The sequence below is a fragment of the Dermacentor silvarum genome, chromosome 10, assembly GCF_013339745.2.
Source record: "Dermacentor silvarum isolate Dsil-2018 chromosome 10, BIME_Dsil_1.4, whole genome shotgun sequence".
In the NCBI taxonomy this organism is placed as follows: Eukaryota; Metazoa; Arthropoda; class Arachnida; order Ixodida; family Ixodidae; genus Dermacentor; species Dermacentor silvarum.
Window position 1 is genome coordinate 5815049 of NC_051163.1, and position 22815 is coordinate 5837863.

The window sequence follows — 22815 nt, forward strand, 5'->3', positions numbered from 1 at the left end:
ATTTATTGGTTCGTGAAGCTGCGTCTTCGTTTCCTTTAATTATTCAAAAATCATATTCAGAAGTTACTGATATCTGATAGCGCAGTGTATTACATGTTGAGTCTATTCGTTTTAGGCGCCAAGGTAGATGCGCTTAACTGTATTGTGACAAATATTTCTATAGCGAAGTTGCTAACTTGCTGCATCAACAAGATTTAATGTTCAGTGTTAACTTTTTTTTTTTTTACTTTGGAAAGGCTGCTCCCATCAGTCACTAGAACCGTCTTTTTTGTTTGAAATGAAACACGTTTCGTTCTACTGGTGGTGTCGGCACTGGAAGAATCAGAGCAATAATGGTTTTCCCGTGGGTTCAAATTGCATGGCCAGAGGTAAAGCTTCGTCTTGACGTTACCCCGTTGCTCTCTCATCCTTCCCTCTCGCCTGCTGCAGGATATGCTTCCTTGCAACGTTTGCCGTGGTTGCAACGGTAAGCGCGTCGGGTTCTTGGAGCCCGAGTGCCAGGGAAGTAGACGCAGCCATGGAGAAAGCTCGGGAATCCTTGCGCGCCAGGAGGCACGCCGAGGCCCACTCAGCGCGCATGCGCAGAGACGTAGCCGGTAAGCTGGTTGTTTCATTACTTCACGTACTACGGCTATTTTACGTAGCACTGTACGAAAAGAGGAGCAGCCGGCAAATCCAGGTGCTCGAGTGTTACGGAGCCAGCTTTGTCTAAGTGGTTTTGGAGACTTTGACGGAGACTAATCCCTCAGCAGTTTAAACGGGCTTTGGATGAACAAAAAGAAAATAAAGCAATTATGGCTAGTATAGCTAGTTTTCTGGGTTAGGAAAGGATAAGGCGAATGTGACAAGACACAACTCTCGAAAAAGGGCCGCTCGCGATCAGGACTCACTGGATCTGGAGAGCCGCGCTTGACCGTTCGTCTTTTAATGGATCATATTTAGGCATTGCGGCCAACACTTTGTGCGGGGTCAGCTGTTCGCCTCATTCACCAAACATCTCGCACTCAACGACGGAGTACCTTCGCTACAACTCAGTTCTCAATACTTGGAATAAATATGGCAGGAGGAGTTACTCCAACAGAAACACTTGCCCGCATTAAATTTTTCCTCGGCTGCTTATTCCAGCGTAAGCTGACAAAGAATCGGAGATAGTTTATTTTTATATTATCCTTCGCAGTGAACATGTCCGAGTACACTTGGCCATATTTAATGAGAGAAATAAACTCCCTGCAATGTTGTAAAATGTCCTCGTGTTCAGTGTGCTATCCATATCCTGAGCAAATTTTCTGTATTTTGCTTGCACCCAAATCCCTCTAAATTTCCATCAATGCTTATGATTGTGTGTAACTTCCTCCGATCTTCTGATAATCTTGTTCAATCTACACGCCTCGTATATCCAACGACTGTTTTACCGCATGTCTTACGAAACCTGTGCATGCGATTGGGTCACCTGCCTGCCTCTCTACCTAGTTCCAGCAAACCATTTATGACAACCATACATGCCAACCAAACCATAAGAAAGTAGCTCCTCGTTGATGGCTTTCAAGTTTCAACTTTCGACTGATGGCGCCAAGCCAGCTCATAACCACGGTGTCTGGGCATGCAAGAATGGGCAGAGCCATGAAGTTGTTTCAGTTTTTTAATTGGAATGAACAAATAATGTATTCTCGTCTTGCGGGCATTCTCACGAAACAGTCGTCGTCTGGCTTTCCTACAGAAGCGGGCCGTGCAGCGGGCTGTCCGATGGCGTCTATGCGCCACCAGCACAGCCGGCGGGCGACCACGGAAGCAGTCGAGCTCGCCGAAGTGGCGCGGCTCTTCGAGGAGACAACCAAGGAGCTCCTGAGGAGGTACGAGCGCGCCATCTAGTATAGTGGCAGAAGAAGGCTCTTTTGACTGGACATAACGAGCGTACGGCTCGATTGGCCTTCGCACGTCTGTTTGTTTGGTTCACCCACGGCGATGACAGGGCTGGGGCTACTTGGTAGGACAGGTTTATTGCGCTGCACTTTGTCGCACAACGTACAAAATAAATGACAAATATATGCGCTTTATTTCAGCTGTTTTCTGTTAGCAGGTACACGTCCAACATATGCGACGAGAAAGTAAATGCAAAACACCAAATGGAAGAGGGGAAATGAAAGTCATAAGCATATCCAATTGACGAGGGAGATAAGTGAGGCATATAGTAATATCAAGAGGAACGAGGCGCGGTGTCTGAGATAGTTCTCCTTATTACTACATGACAAAGATGTGTCCTTTCTAGATGACAATAATGGATAGCAGTCGGTCCCCTTCTTTCTTTGTTAATTTTTTCCCGTATAACCTAGTCATCGTGCTTTTATGCCTTTGTAAATCAACGTTAAGAGACGGGAAGAGAGCGGTGCGGATCATATCGCACACGGGGATAGCCGATATTCAAATTGACATTAAGAGAAAAAAATGGAGCTGGGCAGGCCATGTAATGCGTTGGATATGGATAACCGGTGGACCATTAGAGTTACAGAATGGATACCAAGAGAAGGGAAGTGCAGTCGAGGACGGCGGAAAACTGGGTGGGATGATAAGGTTAGGAAATTTGCAGGCGCAGGTTTGAATCAGCTAGCGCAAGACAGGGGTAATTGGGATTCGCAGGGAGAAGCCTTCGTCCTGCAGTGGACATAAATATAGGCTGATGGTGATGATGAAAGCAACTTACGATTGCCACTGCAAAACTTGTTGCACCAAGCAAGTGGGGATCGAGCATCCATTCTTGCAAAATAAATGTTCAGTTTTTAGTGCTCGTGCGTAGCGTTGTCTCCTTCCCGTCTCTGTCACGCTGACATTCCGACACGACAACATAGCTACTCGTCCCTTCATCTTGTGGCATTTGTCCTGGGCACCAAGAGGATTCTTCTAAAATTGACGTGGGAGGTCTTAAGCGATCGAGAACCGGTGGCTCGAAATTGCTGTTCGCAGTGGTTGAGATGAGGAAACCGAAGACAATTCATTCAAGTCTTGAGATATTTTTTTTTCTCTTTGGCGCAACCGTTCAAGTGAATAGAGAACGCAATATGTCCACGATCAGGATCTTATTCCCAGTCCACGACGTCCGACCAGCGCGTTGTTAGCTCTGTCCCGCTATCGCCACACCGTCAGCTTTGGTGCCGTGCCGCCATCGCCGTCGCTTTGTAGTCGTCTTGCTATCGTCGTCAATATCGTCGTCGTCGGCCCAGCTCTGTTTTCTTTCTTCTATTTTTACGGCACTCGAAACTTCCTAAGAATGGCCCACTTGATTTTTTTTTCTTCCCTGGTACATCCCCCAAAAGTTCGATACTCAGTCATATAAGAAAATCGGCCAACAGTAGTTTAATATTTGGTATAATTGCTGAACCCCAACACAGAAGCGCGATGTAGTCAATGGCATATAGGGGTCCGTTCTTAGGGTCGCATTCGGATTTCGTTCCCTGTAATTTACTACCTATTTCGTAACCGCGAAATGCACGCTGCAGCTACAGCGACTCGGAGTCCTGGACAGAGGTCGAGATCGCAAGGCTGGAGGCGGCAGACATCGACTCGACAGCCCTTTCCGGCTACTGCCCGCTGACCAACGTCACGTGTAACTCGACGAGGAAATACCGCGAAGCCGACGGGAAGTGCAACAACCTTCAAAACCCTGGATGGGGTTCAGCGGCTTCTTGCATGAACCGCTTGCTTCCTGCTGATTATCAGGATGGTAAGTTTGCGACGCAGCAAACATGTTTTTGGCGTTAGAGCGATAGTCTATTCGCCTTCTTTGCTGCTCAAAATACAGACAATGATATGACAAATGTTGGCGGGTGTTTACAAGTTTAGCAACTGCCAGCTAATAACCAAGTAATTCTGCCAGCAACTAAAGCCGGTGGATTTGATTAGCTTTGTTGGGTGGACATTGCAAATATATGCAGCCATATCAGATGGCGTCGAAGTAGTGGCTGTGACACACACGAAAAAAATCAAGCGCATAACTTGTCGCAAACGTTCTCGTAAGCCAACGCGTCCTGGGCCCTAGCAGCTTCGGCGATCAAACTCTGATGAGGTGAGCAGAAAATTGCTCTTTCAGTTGCTGCGCGGGCCGCATTGTTGTGTTGCTGCGACAGTAGCCTTCTTGGTCGCACACGGTGATATACGTCACTGTTTGTCTCTTCACGGAAAATTTAAACTTATAGTGTGCCGTATCGACGTGGACCGGTCGAACTGCACTCGACATCTCTAGCTTTAGTGTGAGGGCGTTCGCACCGGGATTGACCGGCTCTGGTTATGCGTGTTGACGCTAGCCGGTGCAAACGTGCCTCTGGCGCAAATACGAAATTTCCAGTGGAGAGCATTAACACATCGCTGGTCACAATACGAGTATAGGTTGTGTGTTGGCGCGCCCCCAGATTGCTTAAAGCGAGAACGAACGTGCGCGTTGTAATTCAAGTTCTTACAGTAGTTGATGTTGGAACAAAACACTACTGCTCGATCTTTCGTGTTACCCTCTTTTTGATATTTTTTTCCAACACGAATGCATTCAGGCTCGCCATCTCGTAGCTGTTCAACGTATAAAAGGCAATGTTAAGTATACCGCTTCAGAAGCTCGTTTAGATGTGTTCCACATGTCTTTAGCAGTTTTCGAATTGAATACCAGAACCAATGTCAATTTTAGGGAACCTATGGCGTGACATCCCCGCCTGAGGTCAGCCTAATTATGCGTGTTATCACATAATTAGACCGAGAACCACAACCCTTCTGCAAAGGCGAATGTAGATACTTTTTTTCTAGTGCGTGAGCACCCAAATGAGGGCGGAAATGAAGCCTGGACGAATAAACAACGTAAACGACTTTTCGATGGCAGCGTAACTAAATGCGCCGGGCCTCCGAGGTCATAGCTCTACCGTGGCCTCCGAAATTACAGAGGTGTTCCCGTGCAACCTCGGAGGCCACGGCTCTACCTGGCCGATTTGGTTGCGCTTGACACCAGGTAGCCCTAGGATGTGTTTAATATTGCAGCTCAACAGGCCAATCGGGGATAGCCGATATATATATATATATATATATATAGAGAGAGAGAGAGAGAGAGAGAGAGAGAGAGAGCAAACGGGGATAGCGGATATTCTGGTTGACATTAAGAGGGAAAAATGGAGCTGGGCAGGCCACGTAATGCATAGGGTAGATGACCGGCGAGGATAATCAAAAGCAGACGTTTCTTTTAGCGTATACATAGCCGCCTTTCTCGGCGTTGGTAGAGGGATCGGGAAGAATAGGGCAGTGTAAAAAGTGGGAAAAAAAGAAAGGAAGGAATACAGGGATTCGTGGCAGAAAAAGTGCCAACATCTTCCAAACGTAAAACAAAATTGACGATGCGTATGAAGATATTGTATAACTTATCAATTAGGCTAATTTTCCAAGAGAATAAGTGTAAAGCGGTTTACTGACTGAAAATTGAGAGCGGCAAGCGAGGGGCTCGAACAGAACACGAGCGGCGAAGCCGTGCCTAGCGCTGGTGACGATGATTGGCCAGTGTTCGTCGTCCTCACTACATCAGAATAAAAAATCCAATAAACGACGTTTCTTTAAGAAACATGTAATTGAACCAAATTATCTGCTTAGCTGTAGTAGTTCCATGGAAATCAAACAAACAATCACGTTTACTTTCCCCTCGACAGGAGAGGCCTGGACTAAAACCCGCAGTGGCTTGACTAAGGTCTTACCATTCCTTTACATGTTGACACGCGGCTGTAATAGCGGACTATTTCGTCTGCATAAGTTCGCCATGCGTATACTGCATAATGCCCCGTCCGCCGTTTCCCTGTCTTGGCGCAGGTGTCAGTTCACCTCGAGTGGCAGCCGATGGCAGTGCGCTACCCAACGCACGGAAGATCTCGTACACAGTTCACCCGAACGTAAGCAACCCGGCCACCAACATCACGCACATGGTGATGCAGCTGGGACAGTTCATCGACCACGACTTCGCCTTGGCGCCCCTCATGCCCGATCCAGGGGAGATCGTCAACCTCGGAAGTGAGTGGACCGTATCACGTGTTCACCAGACATTTCGGATGCAGCCACAGTCGCCCCAATTCAAATCTTATTTACGCGATGGTGTCTTCTTTAAAGATCGTGTCTTCTTTAACAAAGGGAGAACAAGCTATTCTTTCTGCGTGCTAGAACAGTGTCTGCTGCATTCCTGCAGATCCCAACAACGTCATCGACTGCTGCTCTCCAGGGAGACGCAACGCATCAAACTGTTTCTCCATCGACATCCCGTCGGACGACCCGTTCTTCGCTGCTTTCAATCAGGTTTGCATGAACCTTCCCCGCTCAGCTCCATGCACACGTTGCACACTGGGTAAGTTTGCTGACGTATTTCTTATCGTTATCGTCAGAATGGTCATCAGCGCATAGAAATCAACTACCAAACGCATTCCTCGTCGAGTTTGCTGACGTATTTCTTATCGTTATCGTCAGAATTGTCATCAGCGCATAGAAATCAACTACCAAACGCATTCCTCGTCGAGGGATTCCCTATTACCTTCTTCGGGCGTCGGCATAACCCAAACCTAATTTGCTTGAACGTTTAAGCTCGCTACTCCATCTAATCGTCTCCTGCAAATTGGTGTCAAGTTGATGATTATCAACATAATTCAAACACGATATAGGGCGTTTGAATTTTCTTGATACCCATTTGTATACCGCGTTTGCCTTCTAATCAATACTGCCGTTTTTGTGCCTCTTAACATTAAGCCTATCATTTTTCTGCCGAACTTATCCTCCTTGAGCGGATGCGCAGCTATAAGTGGAATACCATTGGTTAGACCCCTCTTTCTGTAGCTGTGGTCTACGCAGTACCAAGAGGTTGTCGAGAGAACCTAAAGAGTCGTGCGGGAAGCACTCTAGCCCTTTAACCAACTAGGCCCGAAACGTACTCGTCCTATGGCTGTTTGTACCAATATCTCAAAAGACGACCCGTACTCGTCCAGGCCCCGGCTTTAGCTTTGCTCGTGGAAGACGAGTCGTTGTCATTAACCGAGTTCTCGTCATGCATTTTAGTTTCGGTGCTCAAACGTATTTTTTCGATGCTTTCGATTCATTTCGCTATAATTTGTTCAGATAATTACGCTCGCTTCTTAAACGTGTGTTGAAGAAAAACCTCAATTTTAGATAAGGTATCTCTCATTAGTATTTTGAGTGAATAAACGAGGTAAAGCGCCCATGTAACACATTTTTTTCTGAATCGGGATACAATTTTGTAGCGTTAGCTACACTGGCCTAGCCAAGCCCGTTTCGCGCGGCACATCAAGAGCCGTGCTGCGCATGCGCAAGGATCAGTGATGTCACACGGCTTGCGCACCGGAGCCACCGGAGCCGGCACCTCTCGCGCACTCCGCCGCCGCCGCGCGCGACTCACCGCCGCCGGTCTGCGCATTCCAGAGGAGTGACGTCGTAGCCGTGGTAGACGCACTGGCGCCGGCGCGCGCTCGCTGTGGAGTCGCCGTCTGACACTGCGCTGGAGCCGCTGCGCTTCTGACTGGCGTTTGCCAGTGTGGTATAGACACGGAGAAGGAGAGCGCAAATGCTGCTCAACAGCGCAGAAGAACGGAGAAGCTTGACTCATCGGATCCCGAAGTAGTTGCCTGGAAATTAGCGGTTGAGCGTAGGAGACAACCAGGAAAGCTAAGAATAATCAGCTGAACCTTTGCTAACGCTACGTATATCCTGGCATAGCCGAGCTAAGCCACTGCAACTTTTTTCAAGAACTTTCTGGAATTATATAAAAAAAGAGAAATGGCGCAATTCTGTACGCATTGTCTTTTTTTTTTTTTTTTTTTACGGAAGAACTTGAACTTCGGAGTTAGAGTGCGAGAGACACGCGATTGCCGAGAATCTCACTTATAGCTGCACAGTTTCGTTGGTAAGCTGCCATACTTTGCCCTGAGTGCATCCCTCAGCACAATATCTGAGTGGTGCGAGCTGTGGCAGATGACAATTAACGTAAAAAAATCCGCCGTAATTACCATCACTACAAAAAAGGATCCTTCTAACTTCGCTTATGCAGTCAATGGCACTGTGCTAACGAACGCAAATATTTAGGTGTGACACTTACTGCAGACCTTAAGTGGACCCTGCACATCGATAACATTACCGCAGCAGCAGTACGTAAGATATTTTTGCTTAAAGGTGCCTAAAACTAGCGTCTACTCCACTTAAACTGATCGCCTATAAGATATTGATAAGGTTGATTTTACAATATGCCAACGTGGTTTGGTTTCCGCATACAATGACTAACTTAAGAAAGCTGGAAGCAATGCAAAGAAAAGCCATAAGATTTATACATAACAGGTACAGGCATGCAGATTCACCCTCTAACCTTCTTGCCGCATCGAATCTAAAGACGCTAGCAGATAGAGCGAATGAAGCCCACCTAAAAATTTTATTCCAGATCCTTCGCAACAACCTCAAGATAGACGCGGCGAAATAACTTCGTTTTCCGACACTCGACCTACACGTCAAAGCCATGCAAGCAAACTAATTGAATATTCCTACAGTAATGAGAGGAAGCCAAGCCAAGCCAATCAACTTGCATGAGCGCAATTCAGCTCCGTGTTTCTTTTGAAATTTACGACGAGGCAGGGACTCAGGACCCAGAGGAACCTCCAAAACAGCCACCGGAAGTCTAGAGGCAGCTAACGAGACTATCTGTGCCCCCAAGGGGGCATGGAGAATCGACCAGGCGCTCTGGATATCACCACCAGCGATGCGGCAGGTAGCAGCCATGTTGGGCCTACAATCCCTGACCCAACATCGACGACTCAGTGGCCCCCGCTCACGCCGCGTTCCTGGGCTGACGCTGTCGAAATGACTCAACTGCAAAGGCAAGCAGAAAACCCTTTTTCTATTCTCGCTGATGACTCCAACGACCCTGCCGATTGGGACATGGAACAGCAAACGCGGAGGCAAGGAAAACGGCCGCGACCGCGGGACGCTGATAAGCACGTGCGCGATCGGCACTGGAAGCGTGGCTTTGCAGAGGACGCTCTGCAATGCGGCTCAGATTCGGATCAAGAAATTGAGATTACCAGCCAAACGCGCACTGAAAAGGACCCTGCGCAGGCCAAGAAAGCCACAGAAACAGCGAACCTTTATCCGAATGAAGTTTTGCAGGACACCACCACTATAATAGTTAGACCTAAGACCGCAGCGTCTATTTTGTCGATTCCAGACACAGTGCTAAACGCCTGGCTCAAAGAACGCCTCCGTAGTGAAACGCCGGCCACCATCCGCAAACAGCTTCGCGCAAACGTCATTGCCGTGGATATTCCTGCAGATGTAGAAACGCAACCATTTCTAAAGATAGAGAAACTCGGCCCTGTTCCAGTGCAAGCCTACGTCACTCCTCCGAGAGACGCGATCAAAGGCGTCATATATGGCGTAAGCACAGAATTTACTGACGAAGACATTCGAGCTATAATTCGCCCCCTGCAAGGTGGGCCAAAAATTTTGAATGCCTACCGACTTGGTAAAACAAAGCAGACTGTTCTCGTGGTGTTTGCCGGAAATAAGCTCCCGCGTCACGTACGCATGGAGTATATTGCGCATCAAGTCCAACCTTTTCGCCCGACACCTATCTTGTGTTCGCACTGTCAAAGGATTGGTCACAAGGCGAACATTTGCCCACATGAAGCACGATGTGGCAGATGCGGAGGAACACACACTGCAGGCGAAATCTGCACCGCTACGAAACCACGCTGTCTACATTGCCAAGGTGAACATGTTACGGGCGATCCCAGCTGCCCACACTACAAACGCGAACTACTCATTTGTCGCAAACAAGCTGTGCAGCCGTCACTCACACGCCGCCAGGCAATTGCCAGAACTAAGACTGAGACACACGCTAACAAATCTACGTCATTCGAAGTCGCGGAACCCAAGAAAAAAGATAATACAGACGTTCAGAAATTACCAAAGGAAGTTCTTGATGCGCAGGCACACTCGAAAGTGCGCCAAAACGCCTCTACAAGGCAACCTTTGCCCAAAGGCACCTTGACACAGCTGAGAAGGAAAGATACCGAGGTCAAATGCCAGGGCACGACTAATTCACCACAGATAAAGAAAACTTTCGTCCAAGAGAACCGTATGAAAGAGCTGCAAAACACGGGGCTGCACAATAATTTGCCCACTGCCAGCTTATCACAGCTAGTGAGAGATGTTAGCGAAGCTAAGCAACAACGCGAAGCTGGATTACGCGACTCATTCGATATTCAATGGCGGCGGTTCGAAGTACTGCTGGAGCGGATGCAGAGCGCTATCATGACTATGCAGCAAACGATGGGCCAACTGGCAGCTCGTATTCTTGCACTAGAGAGACAGACACAACCTCGCATGTCTACTGTAGCGAGACTCGAAGAACAGGAGGTGAACCAGGGTTAGCGGCTTCTCGGTAATCATAGTACAAGCTCAAAAATGAATCAGCCCTATGATATAATCCATCACCCAACGCATTTGTTGCAGTGGAACTGTCGGAACTTCACTCTCGCACATGCAGAACTCTCCTTACGTCTACAACGTAACCGAATTCCAGTGATCCTCCTTCAAGAAATGGACGCCCCACCAACACTGCAGTTGACTGGCTACAACAAATACCTCCAACCTTGTATACCACGCAAGCTGAAGGGCCGCCACATGGGCTCAGACCTCACCGCTAGAGGCTTAGCTGGCGTGTTCGTCGACAAACGCCTTCCGCAAGTTCAGATCGACACTCAAGATTTGTGCACACCCCACCGCGAGATCGTTCTAGTTGCTATGACATTAGAAAATTTCCGACTTACAGTTGCTTCAGTTTATATACGACCTGGTTGTCAGCCCGGAGACGACATGAGTTGGGTGTCGAGTCTAAAGCAGAGATGTCCTACTAGACATATCATTATAGCTGGCGATTTCAACGCGCCACATACCCAGTGGGGCTACCGAATAGACACACCACGCGGCCGAGCACTTATAGATGCTATGGAGAAAAGCGACTTCAACATCGCCAATGTCCTTGGAGTCTACACGAGAGCAGCGCTACATGCAGGTCAGCAAGACAGCACGCCAGATTTGACGTGGATGTCGCAAGACTTGCGCTTACGTTGGCAACGACAAGAAAATAGAGACGGGTCTGACCATCATCCGATTCTACTTAGCATAGAGAATATCAGTCGAACCTGCGCAAAGACTAGAACGACTTACACGACAAACTGGGACCGTTTCCGCAAGTTGTACGTGGATGGCACGGGTTCCTTCCTGGACAGACTAAAAATAGCAAAGCAGAGGGCTACAAAGGCGACGCGCACGCGTTGGAAAGATCCTGCTCCGGACTTGCACATGCTGAACCTCATAGCTTCGAGGCTTAGGGCACAACAGCAAGCCAAACGTCACCCAAAAAATGTTGCATTTCGCATCATTCATAATCGTGCAAAGGCTGCAGCCCGAAGGTACGCGAAGGAGCTACGCCGTTCGCGATGGCATCGTACATGCAGTGGACTAAACCATCGTACTAATCCTTCTCGTTTATGGCACCTGGCATCTATGCTTGATCAACCCGCCCAAGCAAAACAGCCCGCGCGCAGCATTGCCCTCAAACAGGGACTATCAGAGCAAGATTTCGCCACTCAACTCGTTACCCAGTTTTTCCCTCTCGCCGTTCAAACTGCAACAGTCAACGGATCAACTGTGGAGGGCCAGCAGAATACCGATGCAACGCATATGCTTGATCATCCATTCACTATTGCCGAACTACGGTACGCACTCATGAAAGTGAATTGCAGAAGTTCACCTGGACCTGATGGTTTGACATATACGACTCTCCGCAATCTCCCAGATGAAGGAATGTCAGACCTCCTCGACCTTATTAATGAAGTATGGGAAACCGGAATTGTACCGGAAGGGTGGAAGGATTCCCTGGTCATTCCTATCCCCAAACCAGGCAAGCCAGCTACGATAGCAACGAACCTTCGCCCTATTTCCTTAACATCACATTTGGGCAAAGTCATGGAAAAAATGGTGGCCGAAAGACTTCACTGGTTCCTCGAAGTTGAACGAAAGCTCCATCACACACAAACAGGCTTCCGTGCTCGCTTGTCGGCGCAAGACAGCCTCCTTATGATACATGAAGATCTAACCTCTGAGCGCTTGCAAGGCCCTCGAATACTAGCCACTGTTGATATACATAAGGCGTTTGACAACGTAGGAGTAGATGCTATGTTGCAAGAAATGCACGCAGTAGGACTAGAAGGTCGCATAGTGACATACATCATGTCACTATTGACAAACCGCACTCTTCGAGTCAAGATAGGAGATCGATTCTCGCCGCTTCATTACATCACACATGGCCTTCCGCAAGGCTCAGTTTTGTCCCCTGTGCTGTTTAATATAGCCATGCACCGTCTCCCGTATCACCTCGCAAAGATAGACAGGTTGCATCACTCAATATACGCCGACGACATCACAGTATGGACCACGGGAGGGTCACTTGGTGAGCAGCAAGATGCCATCCAAGCAGCTCTAGATGCAATACAGTGTCATCTTTCGGCACTCAGACTCTCTCCTTCCCCGTCAAAATCACAGTATATTGTGCTTGGTCCAAAGAAGATGAGGGAAGAAGCAGTAGCCTTAATGAATGTGCCGCAAATACAAGGAAGCCCGATCGAAAAAGTACAGGACCTCAGAATTCTTGGACTCACTATATCGGACACAGGAAACCACACGGCGTGGCTTCAGCAGACACTGAGCCGCTGCCGAGCAACACAAGGGCTCCTCCGAAGACTCACAAGTCGTAAGTGGGGCCTCAGAGAAGATACCCTGGTTATAATGACGAAAAATCTCATCACATCGAGAATTCTGTACGGCTTCCCTTACACACGAACCACGGTAACGATGCGTCGTCGCCTCGAAGCAGCTCATCGTCAAAGTATACGTATAGCGTATGGTTTGCCGAAGCATACCCCAACCCATGTGCTTTACTCAGAGGCACAAATTAACACACTTGAAGAACTAAGGGAGGACGCAAGATGTGCCCAGGTGCTGAGGCTAGCCGCTACGTCTTCAGGCCGAAGAATACTCGCCCAGGTCGGTCGGAAGCCACAAGCTCCTCTTCTCCCGACACCTTCGGCGCCGTGGCTGCCCGTGATGTCCGCCATTGTTCACCCCCTTCCAAGCAACGTGGGAGTAAATGAAATAAGTCGGAGGCGTTACCATCACCGCAGAGCCATCCTCAACGATAGTACAGCTCCATGCATTTACACAGATGCTGCTGTTTCACATAATCACGTCAGTACTGCCTGGACGAACAGCGACGGCAGCAACACAGCAACAACTACTCATAGCACACAATTAAGTACGACCGGTGCAGAACTACAAGCGATTCTAGAGGTTGCTCAGGCAGCCAGATATGGCCGCCTCAAGCATCACCGCCCTCTACACATTTACACGGATTCGCAAGACGCCATACGTGAACTTAACAAGATTGACGCACACCCACTGGCAACCGCCATCCACGAAGAAGCAACACTTCTGCGGCACAAGGGAACTGAGCTGCACATTTATTGGACACCGAGTCATATGGGCGCAGGAGGGAATGAGCGAGCGGATGCGCTCGCGCGGGGAGCATATTTACCCACCCCCTATTCTCCTTGCCCCGTTTCCGTCACAGCTCGATCGGCAGAAGATGTCGACGCTGTCGATGCTCACCTGCAGCTCCGACAGCATAGAAAGCTTGCTCTACAAGCGCTTCTGCCCGAAGGCCATGACCCCCTCCCTCCTGGGCTTCCACGCCGGGAACGCGTGGCACTCCGCCGTCTACGCACCGGCACGGCAGTCACGCCTGCGTTCAAAGCCCAATACATCGACAAGTCGCTTGACCCCACCTGCGGAACTTGCACCACGGGTGCGCCAGCCACAGCCCACCACTTGCTATGGACATGTCCTGGCCTGTCATCACTGCGAAGAATCTGCCTTGCTGGGCTGCAGAGCTCAGTCGCCACTCTCAATGACTGGATCCTTCCTAGAGGGACCCCTCAACACCGCAAAGCTATATATGACAGCTTGCTCACCTACCTTATAAGAAGCGAAACCATTAACTTAATCTAGGCACCTCACCGGAAAAACCACTGGGGTTGCCTTTTCATACAAGTACAATTTTCTATTTTTTATGACTGAATAAACGTATTTCTCTCTCTCTCCTACAGTAATGAAACATTTAAACATTCTTTCTTTCCGCTTGCCATTAGAGAATGGAACCAACTGCACCCATCTATCACAAACACTAAATCGTTCTCAGAATTCGCAAATAAAATTGAAGGCAACAAAAACTAGAATTGTTCCAACCTGAAGGCATACTTTTTTAAATACTTTGTGAAATTGTTACGTTATGGTATCAATATTGTTAAACCTTAGTTACACTAGAGTGATGTTCACTGTCTGTATTCCTGTAACCAGTATTTGTTGTTGTAATGGATTACTGTCACCTCTTTTTTCCTACATTTGTTTACATATTTGATTATTTTGTAAACGTTTCATAATTGTATTGCCCTCCTGCTATGCTCTCAGCTGAGAGCAGCAGTATTGAAAATAAATGAATAAAATGCCGGCTTTCATGATTACCTTTCAGGACAGAGGCAACAGCAGGACATACTGACGTCCTACATAGACACTTCTCAAGTATACGGGAGCTCGGCGGCAGACACGCTTAGGCTTCGCACGATGAGCCACGGTAAGCTCAAATTATAAAAAGATACAAAATTGGCAGTTCGCCCGGATAGCCGATGTTGATGTCATATGTAAATACTGACACAACGTCCTGGCGGAACATGGTGGTTCATAAAAAAAAAAGAATAATGTTTTTACTCGGTGTTGTCCTAATAGAAAGCTTTGGAGCCAGTTCTGTTTTTTTCTATTCAAACACATCTGGAAAACAGACATGGCCTCGCTAGACTACCTCTGAAAAAATTTCAATGGGATTTTGCTGCAGTTAAGGCTAAATTCAATTTAGTTTTAGAAGTTTGCTTCTTGCTTGGAAAGAGGCCTCGGCAGTGGCTGGTGAAGAAAAGTCAGGTCGCTGGAAATTCTAATAAGAGTCCTACTTCATCCACACCGGCACATCCGAAGGCAATGCTGACCGCGGACCTCTGTCCTACGCGTACCCAGGCCTCTAGAAATATGTTATGCGGCTGTGTGCTTGCTTCATTTGCGCTCACCATCGTGCACTAATGATGCCTCCTAGATGGGAGGCATCATGAGGTGCATTAACTTTCATCATGCTTTCTCTTGAGGAACTCAACTGATTCAACCAGGCCATAAAATCATTTTATTCGTTTTAGGTTTGAATGGAGAGGTGTGAATTGAAACCTAGTTGTAGTGGGTTGACACAAATGAAAATTTCATGTATTGAAATCCGAAGTGTCATGTGACAAGCTCTTAGCTGCCGGTTGCTCAATTCTGATCACGTAGAACGAACAAAAATGTATGCCTCAGTGACTACAGACGTGTTGACAATACCCATTCGTAGTGCTTCGTGTAAGCCAACGCTCACAGAGTACGCAGCCATCTTCACCTGCGGAATATTTCGATTAGGCCCCGTTTAACTTGTCCTATAACGTTCTCTTTATTATAGTTTTTCACCATTGGCCTTTTGCAGAAGTAGTACAGCTGTTTTTGTCTCGTGCTTAAAAATATTTCATTAATATTTGCATTACGGTCAGAGCCTGGCGAAGACAAGTGCCCTTCGTTGGCTTCCAGCCTGAGACATTCCTTGTTCGACTGATGTGGATCTGTCCGAGTCTCCATCTGCCTGTGAACATCTATTTTGTTTTAATTCCTCCGCGTGATCATATTAAGCATCTTGCTGTGCGAAAATTTTGAAAAATTAACATCTGTTTACCTTTCGGCCGTAGTGCCTCAAAGGCAATCTCGTCATTATTTCGATTATTTTAGCATTGCAGGGCTATAATCCAAGGAATGTGTAAGGCCGGAATGCAGGCGAACAAGCCCATGACTTGTCGACAGACATAAACTGAAAGAAAATTACTTGGCTCTTATCGTTCATCAGCTTTTGAACTGCTAGCAAAACAACAGAAAGGAAACTTTATGAAAGATATGATTAACTTGAGGGCCCGTAAAGAGGATATCAGATTACCAAAATTAGCTGATCGTGCTATGACCTCAAGGCTGCCGATGGCGCGCAAATATTCCCAGGCTTTATGAAGAACCAATATGACCTTTTCGCGGGGGAGCTGCTTCCCCGGAGCTTCCACGTCAACGAGGACCGCTGCAGCAATCCATCAAAGGGCCAGTACTGTTTCAGGGCAGGTGAGTGGCACATTTCCGAGCTAAGTTAACGCTCAGGAGAGGGTCGACACATAAGAGCATGTTGCATGCTTATCGTATTTTATTACATACGACCTGAAATTATGTATCTAGCCTATGGGGCCTTGGAGGGAACCCAGCGTAGAGGAGCGACGTCAGTCCCATGCGAAAACCAGATTTACTCTCACCACGTCATCAGGTGCCCGGTGGACCAGCGCGCGAGCACACGCTTCTTGAGCCCGCGAGTTTCTGCTGCTACGACAATGGCGACGTCTCGACCATGGTGCAGCCGCTACAGGCCATTTCTGAAAATGCAAGACATGCGCGTTAACAGTAGTCGTTTTATTCATCTGAATGAAACTGAAGAATAACACACCGAAGAAAATTTCGCATTAGGACAACGAAGGCCATGGCGTGAGAAACTTGCTGCTTGCCGTTGCATCTACAGATATCCGTTGAAGTGAACATCCATAAAAGAGCAAGCAAGAACACATCAGAGAGAAATGTTGATATATGCTGCGCGTAATAGTTCCAGTACTTTGGCCGAGCGGTTAAAGCAGTACCTCGTTAATGTTTCAAAGCTGCACTGTGTTCAGTCAAAAAAGCCGCACTGGAGGGCTCCAAATTAATTTGGCCTTCTAGGGTGGCTCCTTAATGTGCACCTGTGCATAATTAGCATAACTATACAAGTTCTTGTGTTCCACTTACGCCTGAATCTGGCGCAGTTCTGCGCATAAGAAAAGGATAAACAAGGTGCATTTATGTAAAGTAATGATTTCAGACAAATGCCGTTCACTATTCAGGTTGCCGGGCCGTATTTCAATAGCCTGCAAACCTTATAACACAACTACTGCTGCTTATGAAAGCAAATTTTCATTGCGCCCTTTTTTCACTGCGCGATAGATGCCATAGTATGCTGCGCTCCCTTTGTATGAGTGGACCAGTACGTAGTGTTCCTTCTTTGCAGGTGATGAGCGTGTCAACGAGCACCCAGGATTGACGGCCATACACACTACGTTTCTGCGCCAGCACAACCGCATTGCGCGTTGGCTGGGTCTGCTCAACCTCCGGCTTAGTGATGAGGAGCTATTCCAGAGGACCAAGTGAGACATTCTCTTCTTTCACAAAGAAAGGGGGGCAACTATGGTCGTATGTTGGCCTTGTCGTTCCACACAGCAGCGCGAAGATCTATGTTTTAAGTGTGGATATTCATAATTGCTCGAAAAAAAAATACTACCGACAATTCACAGAAATTCCAAAGGCTTGAATGCACGGATTTTGACAGCCGAGGCCATCACGGAAGTCGGAATTTGCCCAAGTGGCAAGTGGAAAGAAGGTGTTATTATTTAGTATACGTTCGAGGCGCCTTCAGGAAACCAAAGGAGCAACAGGGACACCGAACTGGTCCGTGGGTTGGGGGCTTGCGGAGGTGCCGAGGGTGTATGAGATTGGCTGTCTGCTATCATGGACAGCCGTATGCGCAGCCTCGGTGGCCTCACCCCGTGATGGTTCCAGCGTTGTTATCTGCCGCTGTGCTCCCCCTTATGTGCCGTGGATCCGCCCGATTTATTTTATTACCAGGAATTGCTCTCATGAAACCTCCGTTTTCTGGATTTTATTCTTATTTTCGCGTGCTAAATGATATCATAGGACCAAATCGCACTAAGGAAAAAGCGGTGCGGTTTGACCTAGAGACACATGGGCCCAACTGAAAGGCAACTACCAGCGCTGCCTAGGCATAATAGCCGCTGCCTCGTCTGAAGGGTTGGTACGACAGATTACTCTGCCTCTCGGGTTCACCGGTATCATGATCGATTACCAGCATCGTCTGTCTCAAGAATGCGGTAACCTATCATTGCCGTGGGTATTTGCGTAGTTTCGCTTATACTTGCTTATCATTTGTGTTCACCTTGTGCAGTGATTCTAAATATTCCCAAGGTATACCGCGTAAACGTAGCCGCGAAGCTGATTGCTGATTCAGAGCGATTTAATGATTGGTCAGACGAGCACAACCGGCACGCATTATTCGTCCTGAAATGTATGAGTATGTATGTATGTATGTATGTATGTATGTATGTATGTGTATGTATGTATGTATGTATGTATGTATGTATGTATGTATGTATGTATGTATGTATGTATGTATGTATGTATGTATGTATGTATGTATGTATGTATGTATGTATGTATGTATGTAGTATGTATGTATGTATGTATGTATGATGTATGTATGTATGTATGTATGTATATGTATGTATGTATGTATGTATGTATGTATGTATGTAATGTATGTATGTATGTATGTATGTATGTATGTATGTATGTATGTATGTATGTATGTATGTATGTATGTATGTATGTATGTATGTAGTATGTATGTATGTATGTATGTATGTATGTATGTAGTATGTATGTATGTATGTATGTATGTATGTATGTATGTATGTATGTATGTATGTATGTATGTATGTATGTATGTATGTATGTATGTATGTATGTATGTATGTATGTATGTATGTATGTATGTATGTATGTATGTATGTATGTATGTATGTATGTATGTATGTATGTATGTATGTATGTATGTATGTATGTATGTATGTATGCGAGAAGAAAGGAAACCAAAGGGCCTGATTTTTATTAGTCCTATTAGGCTCCTTATTATATGACTATATCTACATAATATATCTACGCAAGCTGTGTCAGGTTTCCTAGCAGAGCGAGAGAAGGAACGGTAGGAAAGTTTCTGTGCCTGGTTTCCAACCTGCACTGGGGAGAAAAAGCCGGCGGAAAGAAAAAAAAAAAAAAAAAAAAGACAGGGATCCACGCGCGCACATAACAGCGTTCACTGGGCATTCAAAGTAGCTCGCAGAGCCCAGCCGTCTAAAAAGTGCAGCTCGACACTTTCATTGGTTGCCGATGACGCCTCAATGGCACGCCAACGATTAAAATTTGCGCTCAATTTTAAAGACGTGGTGGTAGGAGTTGTTTATCTGGGACACCAGCTGATCGCCAGGACCGTTATTCTGTTCTAAAGAAGACAGTAGAAACGTAACGTTCTGTCGACTGTTACGGAGGGCATCAGTTAACCTTTGTAGTAAGCTAGTACATCGTGTATGTGTGTGTGTGTCACAGGGAGATGAGGAAGCGTTGTTGTGAGCTTGTGCTTTGGCGGCTGCAGGCGGATCGTGGAGTGCCAGTTCCAGCACATCGTGTACTCGGAGTGGCTGCCCATCGTCGTGGGCCCTCAGACGATGACTCGCTTCGGACTGACGCCCCGATCCAGTGGCTTCACCACGTACAACGCCAGCGTGGACGCGACCATGCTGAACGAGTTTGCTGCGGCCGCGTTCCGCCTGGGGCACACACTCATCGACGGAACCTTCGACGCGTGAGACCTCCTAGCTTATCGCTATGGCACCAACATATACCACGACGCCGTCAGTGGCACAGCCGTCAGTAATGCGACGGGCTATCCTGCGCGTGACATTGACAGAAATTCTGCATGAGCGAGTTGGCATCTTTCTTGTCATCAGTGTTAAAGGCGAACCTTTCTTTTCCGGCGTGGCTGCGGCTGCTGGGTCGAATGGTATGGCCCATTTATGTAAGTGAAAGAGCGCGGCACTCGAAAAGTTGCATCTTCCGGTCGTTTAGCACGGCTTAAAACATACATGACAACGAAAAGACAACTCGTATTTACAATTTGAGCGCTTTTTATCTTTATAGACTTATATAATTAGCACATCGCAACGACGCCAACTTTTGTAGCATCTGACGCAAATCTTAAATGAATAATAATTAGTGCGCGTAAAGCAAGATACATTTCAGATCAAATACGCCAACAACGAGTACACGGCTTCGTTAGCGTTGATAACAAGTGAAGGGCGAACTGGTAATATAACTCAAGCTAGTAATTAAGCGAACAATATTGTGAACAACGCTAATTAAACTTTATAACCGAGACAGTCAGACGATTTATCCTAATGTACTTGTTGAATACCCGTCATCCAGGCACTTTATAACTGCTTCCATACATGCAAATGTTGACGCTCTTAATTTCTGAAGCTCAATGAGTTCCGGCCACTAGCAGCTAGAAAATTGAACTGATGAAGAGCGCAATGCCATTAGCCTACGGCCATGAGTAACATCTAGGACTCGTCACCGTCAGGCGAGCACGAATCGAGCACCCTTATGAAGCCGTTACCTACCAAACTGTTGTAATAGAAATATGGCTTCTACTTGCAGCAAATATCTTTTGGGCGGAACCACCTTCGAACTGCAGGACAACTATTTCTTCCCGTTCGAGTTCTACGATGGCTTCCTCGAGCCAGTCCTCCGGGGCCTTATGCAACAGCGTGCACAGGCGTTCGACAGGTGAGCACTCTCTCATATTGCGCCGCAGATTCTCTCTATTATGCCTGCCTCCATGAAAAGCTGCGCAGCCCTCGCTGGACTCGACCGATAGAAAGGCCTGAGCTAGTGTGCCGCTACTTCGGAGAAGAGCAGGAGGGGATGCGCCATCTTGCAGCACTGCCTACATCGATGTTGCGGCCGGTCCCTCTACAAACTCCGCGTATGCCGCATATACAATTGCAGACAGCTGATTTATTCATTTACCTTCAGCACCCGAAGGCGTCTTAGAAGTGCATGACCCACATTCTGGAAACACAAATAGTAACGTATACAGAATCTGTATGCTCTTCGACAGTAGAGCAAACGAGAGTAATTTAGTGGCAGCTGTACGGCGGCTGGTAATTCCAGTCATTTGACGTATTGAAATAAATTATACTTTATAACATTATTTAAGAAAAACGTGATGTATGCCTGTGTGGAATGATTGGCTCTCATGCCTGAAGGGTGTTGGAAAAGAGTGCACAAGGATGTAGACATTTTGCATGATGACCACGCAGTGAAGTCTGCCGTTTCTCAAAAAGAACTCGTCCTGTGTATTCGGTCGTCTTTCGAGCCCCCAAGTTGGGAATGTGTTTTGTCGCGGTTTTAGCAATAAATTATTTGCACCAGGCACACTTTTGCTGAGGTATAGTGGGCGCACGATGCGCTACATTTGAAGCAGACAATTTTGCTCCTGGACTTACCATATTTTGAACGTTGAGGGGTCATCATTTACGTGATTGGACTTACTGCAGAATTATAAATGATCATTTTGTTTTGCCGCTGTCCCTGACGATTCTCATCGCTGAAGTAGTGTTTTAAAAATAAATTTCCAACGAAAAGAAGTCATTTCAGCCTGGATAGTATACGAAATAGTTGTTACTGATACTACAGGACGCCCTCAATATTATACCACAGTTTCGGATTAGCTCTAAAGATCGTTCTTCTTACACTGTAGTTTTCTGAATCCTTACCTTTGTCCTAAACCTTTAGATACCGCAAAATATGGTCGTTTGCCCTGTTCTCCTCTGTTTAACTTAAATTGCTCGCAGTGGAATGACCTTAGGTACTGCGCACGTTGGCTAGTCGATTTCGGATATATTTTTAAATTAAATATATGTAATGACACGTTAACGTCTTGTATTGATGCTGGCTACTTCTATGATCCGATGTATAATGAAAAAAAGATGAACGCTCTGTGAAGAACAACGCCATAGAAATGCAAAATGGCTAAAGAACGAGCTGCCGCGAGTAGTTCACAAATCGCCGACACAAAAACTAGAAGTTCATAATTCAAGTTCACAAGCTAAAACTCAAGCCCAATGCAGTCCATGTGAAAAGAAAACTAAAAAAAAGAACAGCATAGGCACCAGCACAATATGTCATACGCGATAATGTAAGAACATAAAATCAACAATGAATATATAAGCTCGCATCTTTGACATCTATGTCGCCACAAGTTTCGGAAACGTCGATGCACCTGTCTGAATAAGCGTAATTAGAGTCATAAAAATTTTGAGATCTTCTAAGTTATCTATATTTATCTTATCAGATTTTGTATATTCTTACACGTTTTACAGTATCATTTTATACATATCCTAACCTTTTACTGATTACCAGTTTCGAGATAATAATTCCCGAACTTTGCGGAGAAATCCGTTGGCGTTCCAGTTACGTTTGTGTTTCAATGTAGAAAACGACGTTTTGTTAAGAAAGTAACTAGAATGCCAATGCATTTCTCCTCAAAGTTCGGGAATTAATATAGGAAAACTCTCGTCATCCTGACAATTCGTTCCAAGTGCATCTGCCTCGCGAACTCCATGGCTAGAATTTGTAAATTGCAATATGGGCCATAAGGTAATTAGTGTTAGAAACTTAATCAGTGAGTTTTTCTTAATTAGTCGATTATGCATTTAAATTTTTGTGCAAGAAAAATCCGCCTCTTCGAGTAGACCAGCTCGTGAACTAGAATTGTGCAATCTGCCACAGGCAACCTCTAAAAATTTTTTAAAGTGCTTCGCTGAAACACCCTGCATATATACACATACATATACCGTTGCTATATGAGCCAGTTGAATGGAAATA

At 46.5% G+C, this 22815-nt stretch overlaps 1 protein-coding gene across 1 annotated transcript in view; it reads left to right on the forward strand.

Annotated features, from left to right (window-relative positions):
* The window catches only part of LOC119431044 (chorion peroxidase-like), a 47498-nt gene that overhangs the window by 10760 nt on the left and 13923 nt on the right, over positions 1-22815 (forward strand). Inside the window, exons 2-11 of the mRNA XM_037698511.2 lie at positions 430-596; positions 1718-1850; positions 3492-3715; positions 5824-6021; positions 6194-6349; positions 14645-14746; positions 16228-16341; positions 17306-17441; positions 19520-19729; positions 20584-20712. Coding sequence (XP_037554439.1) covers positions 430-596; positions 1718-1850; positions 3492-3715; positions 5824-6021; positions 6194-6349; positions 14645-14746; positions 16228-16341; positions 17306-17441; positions 19520-19729; positions 20584-20712 — 1569 coding nt within the window. The remainder of the gene's footprint in view (positions 1-429; positions 597-1717; positions 1851-3491; positions 3716-5823; positions 6022-6193; positions 6350-14644; positions 14747-16227; positions 16342-17305; positions 17442-19519; positions 19730-20583; positions 20713-22815) is intronic.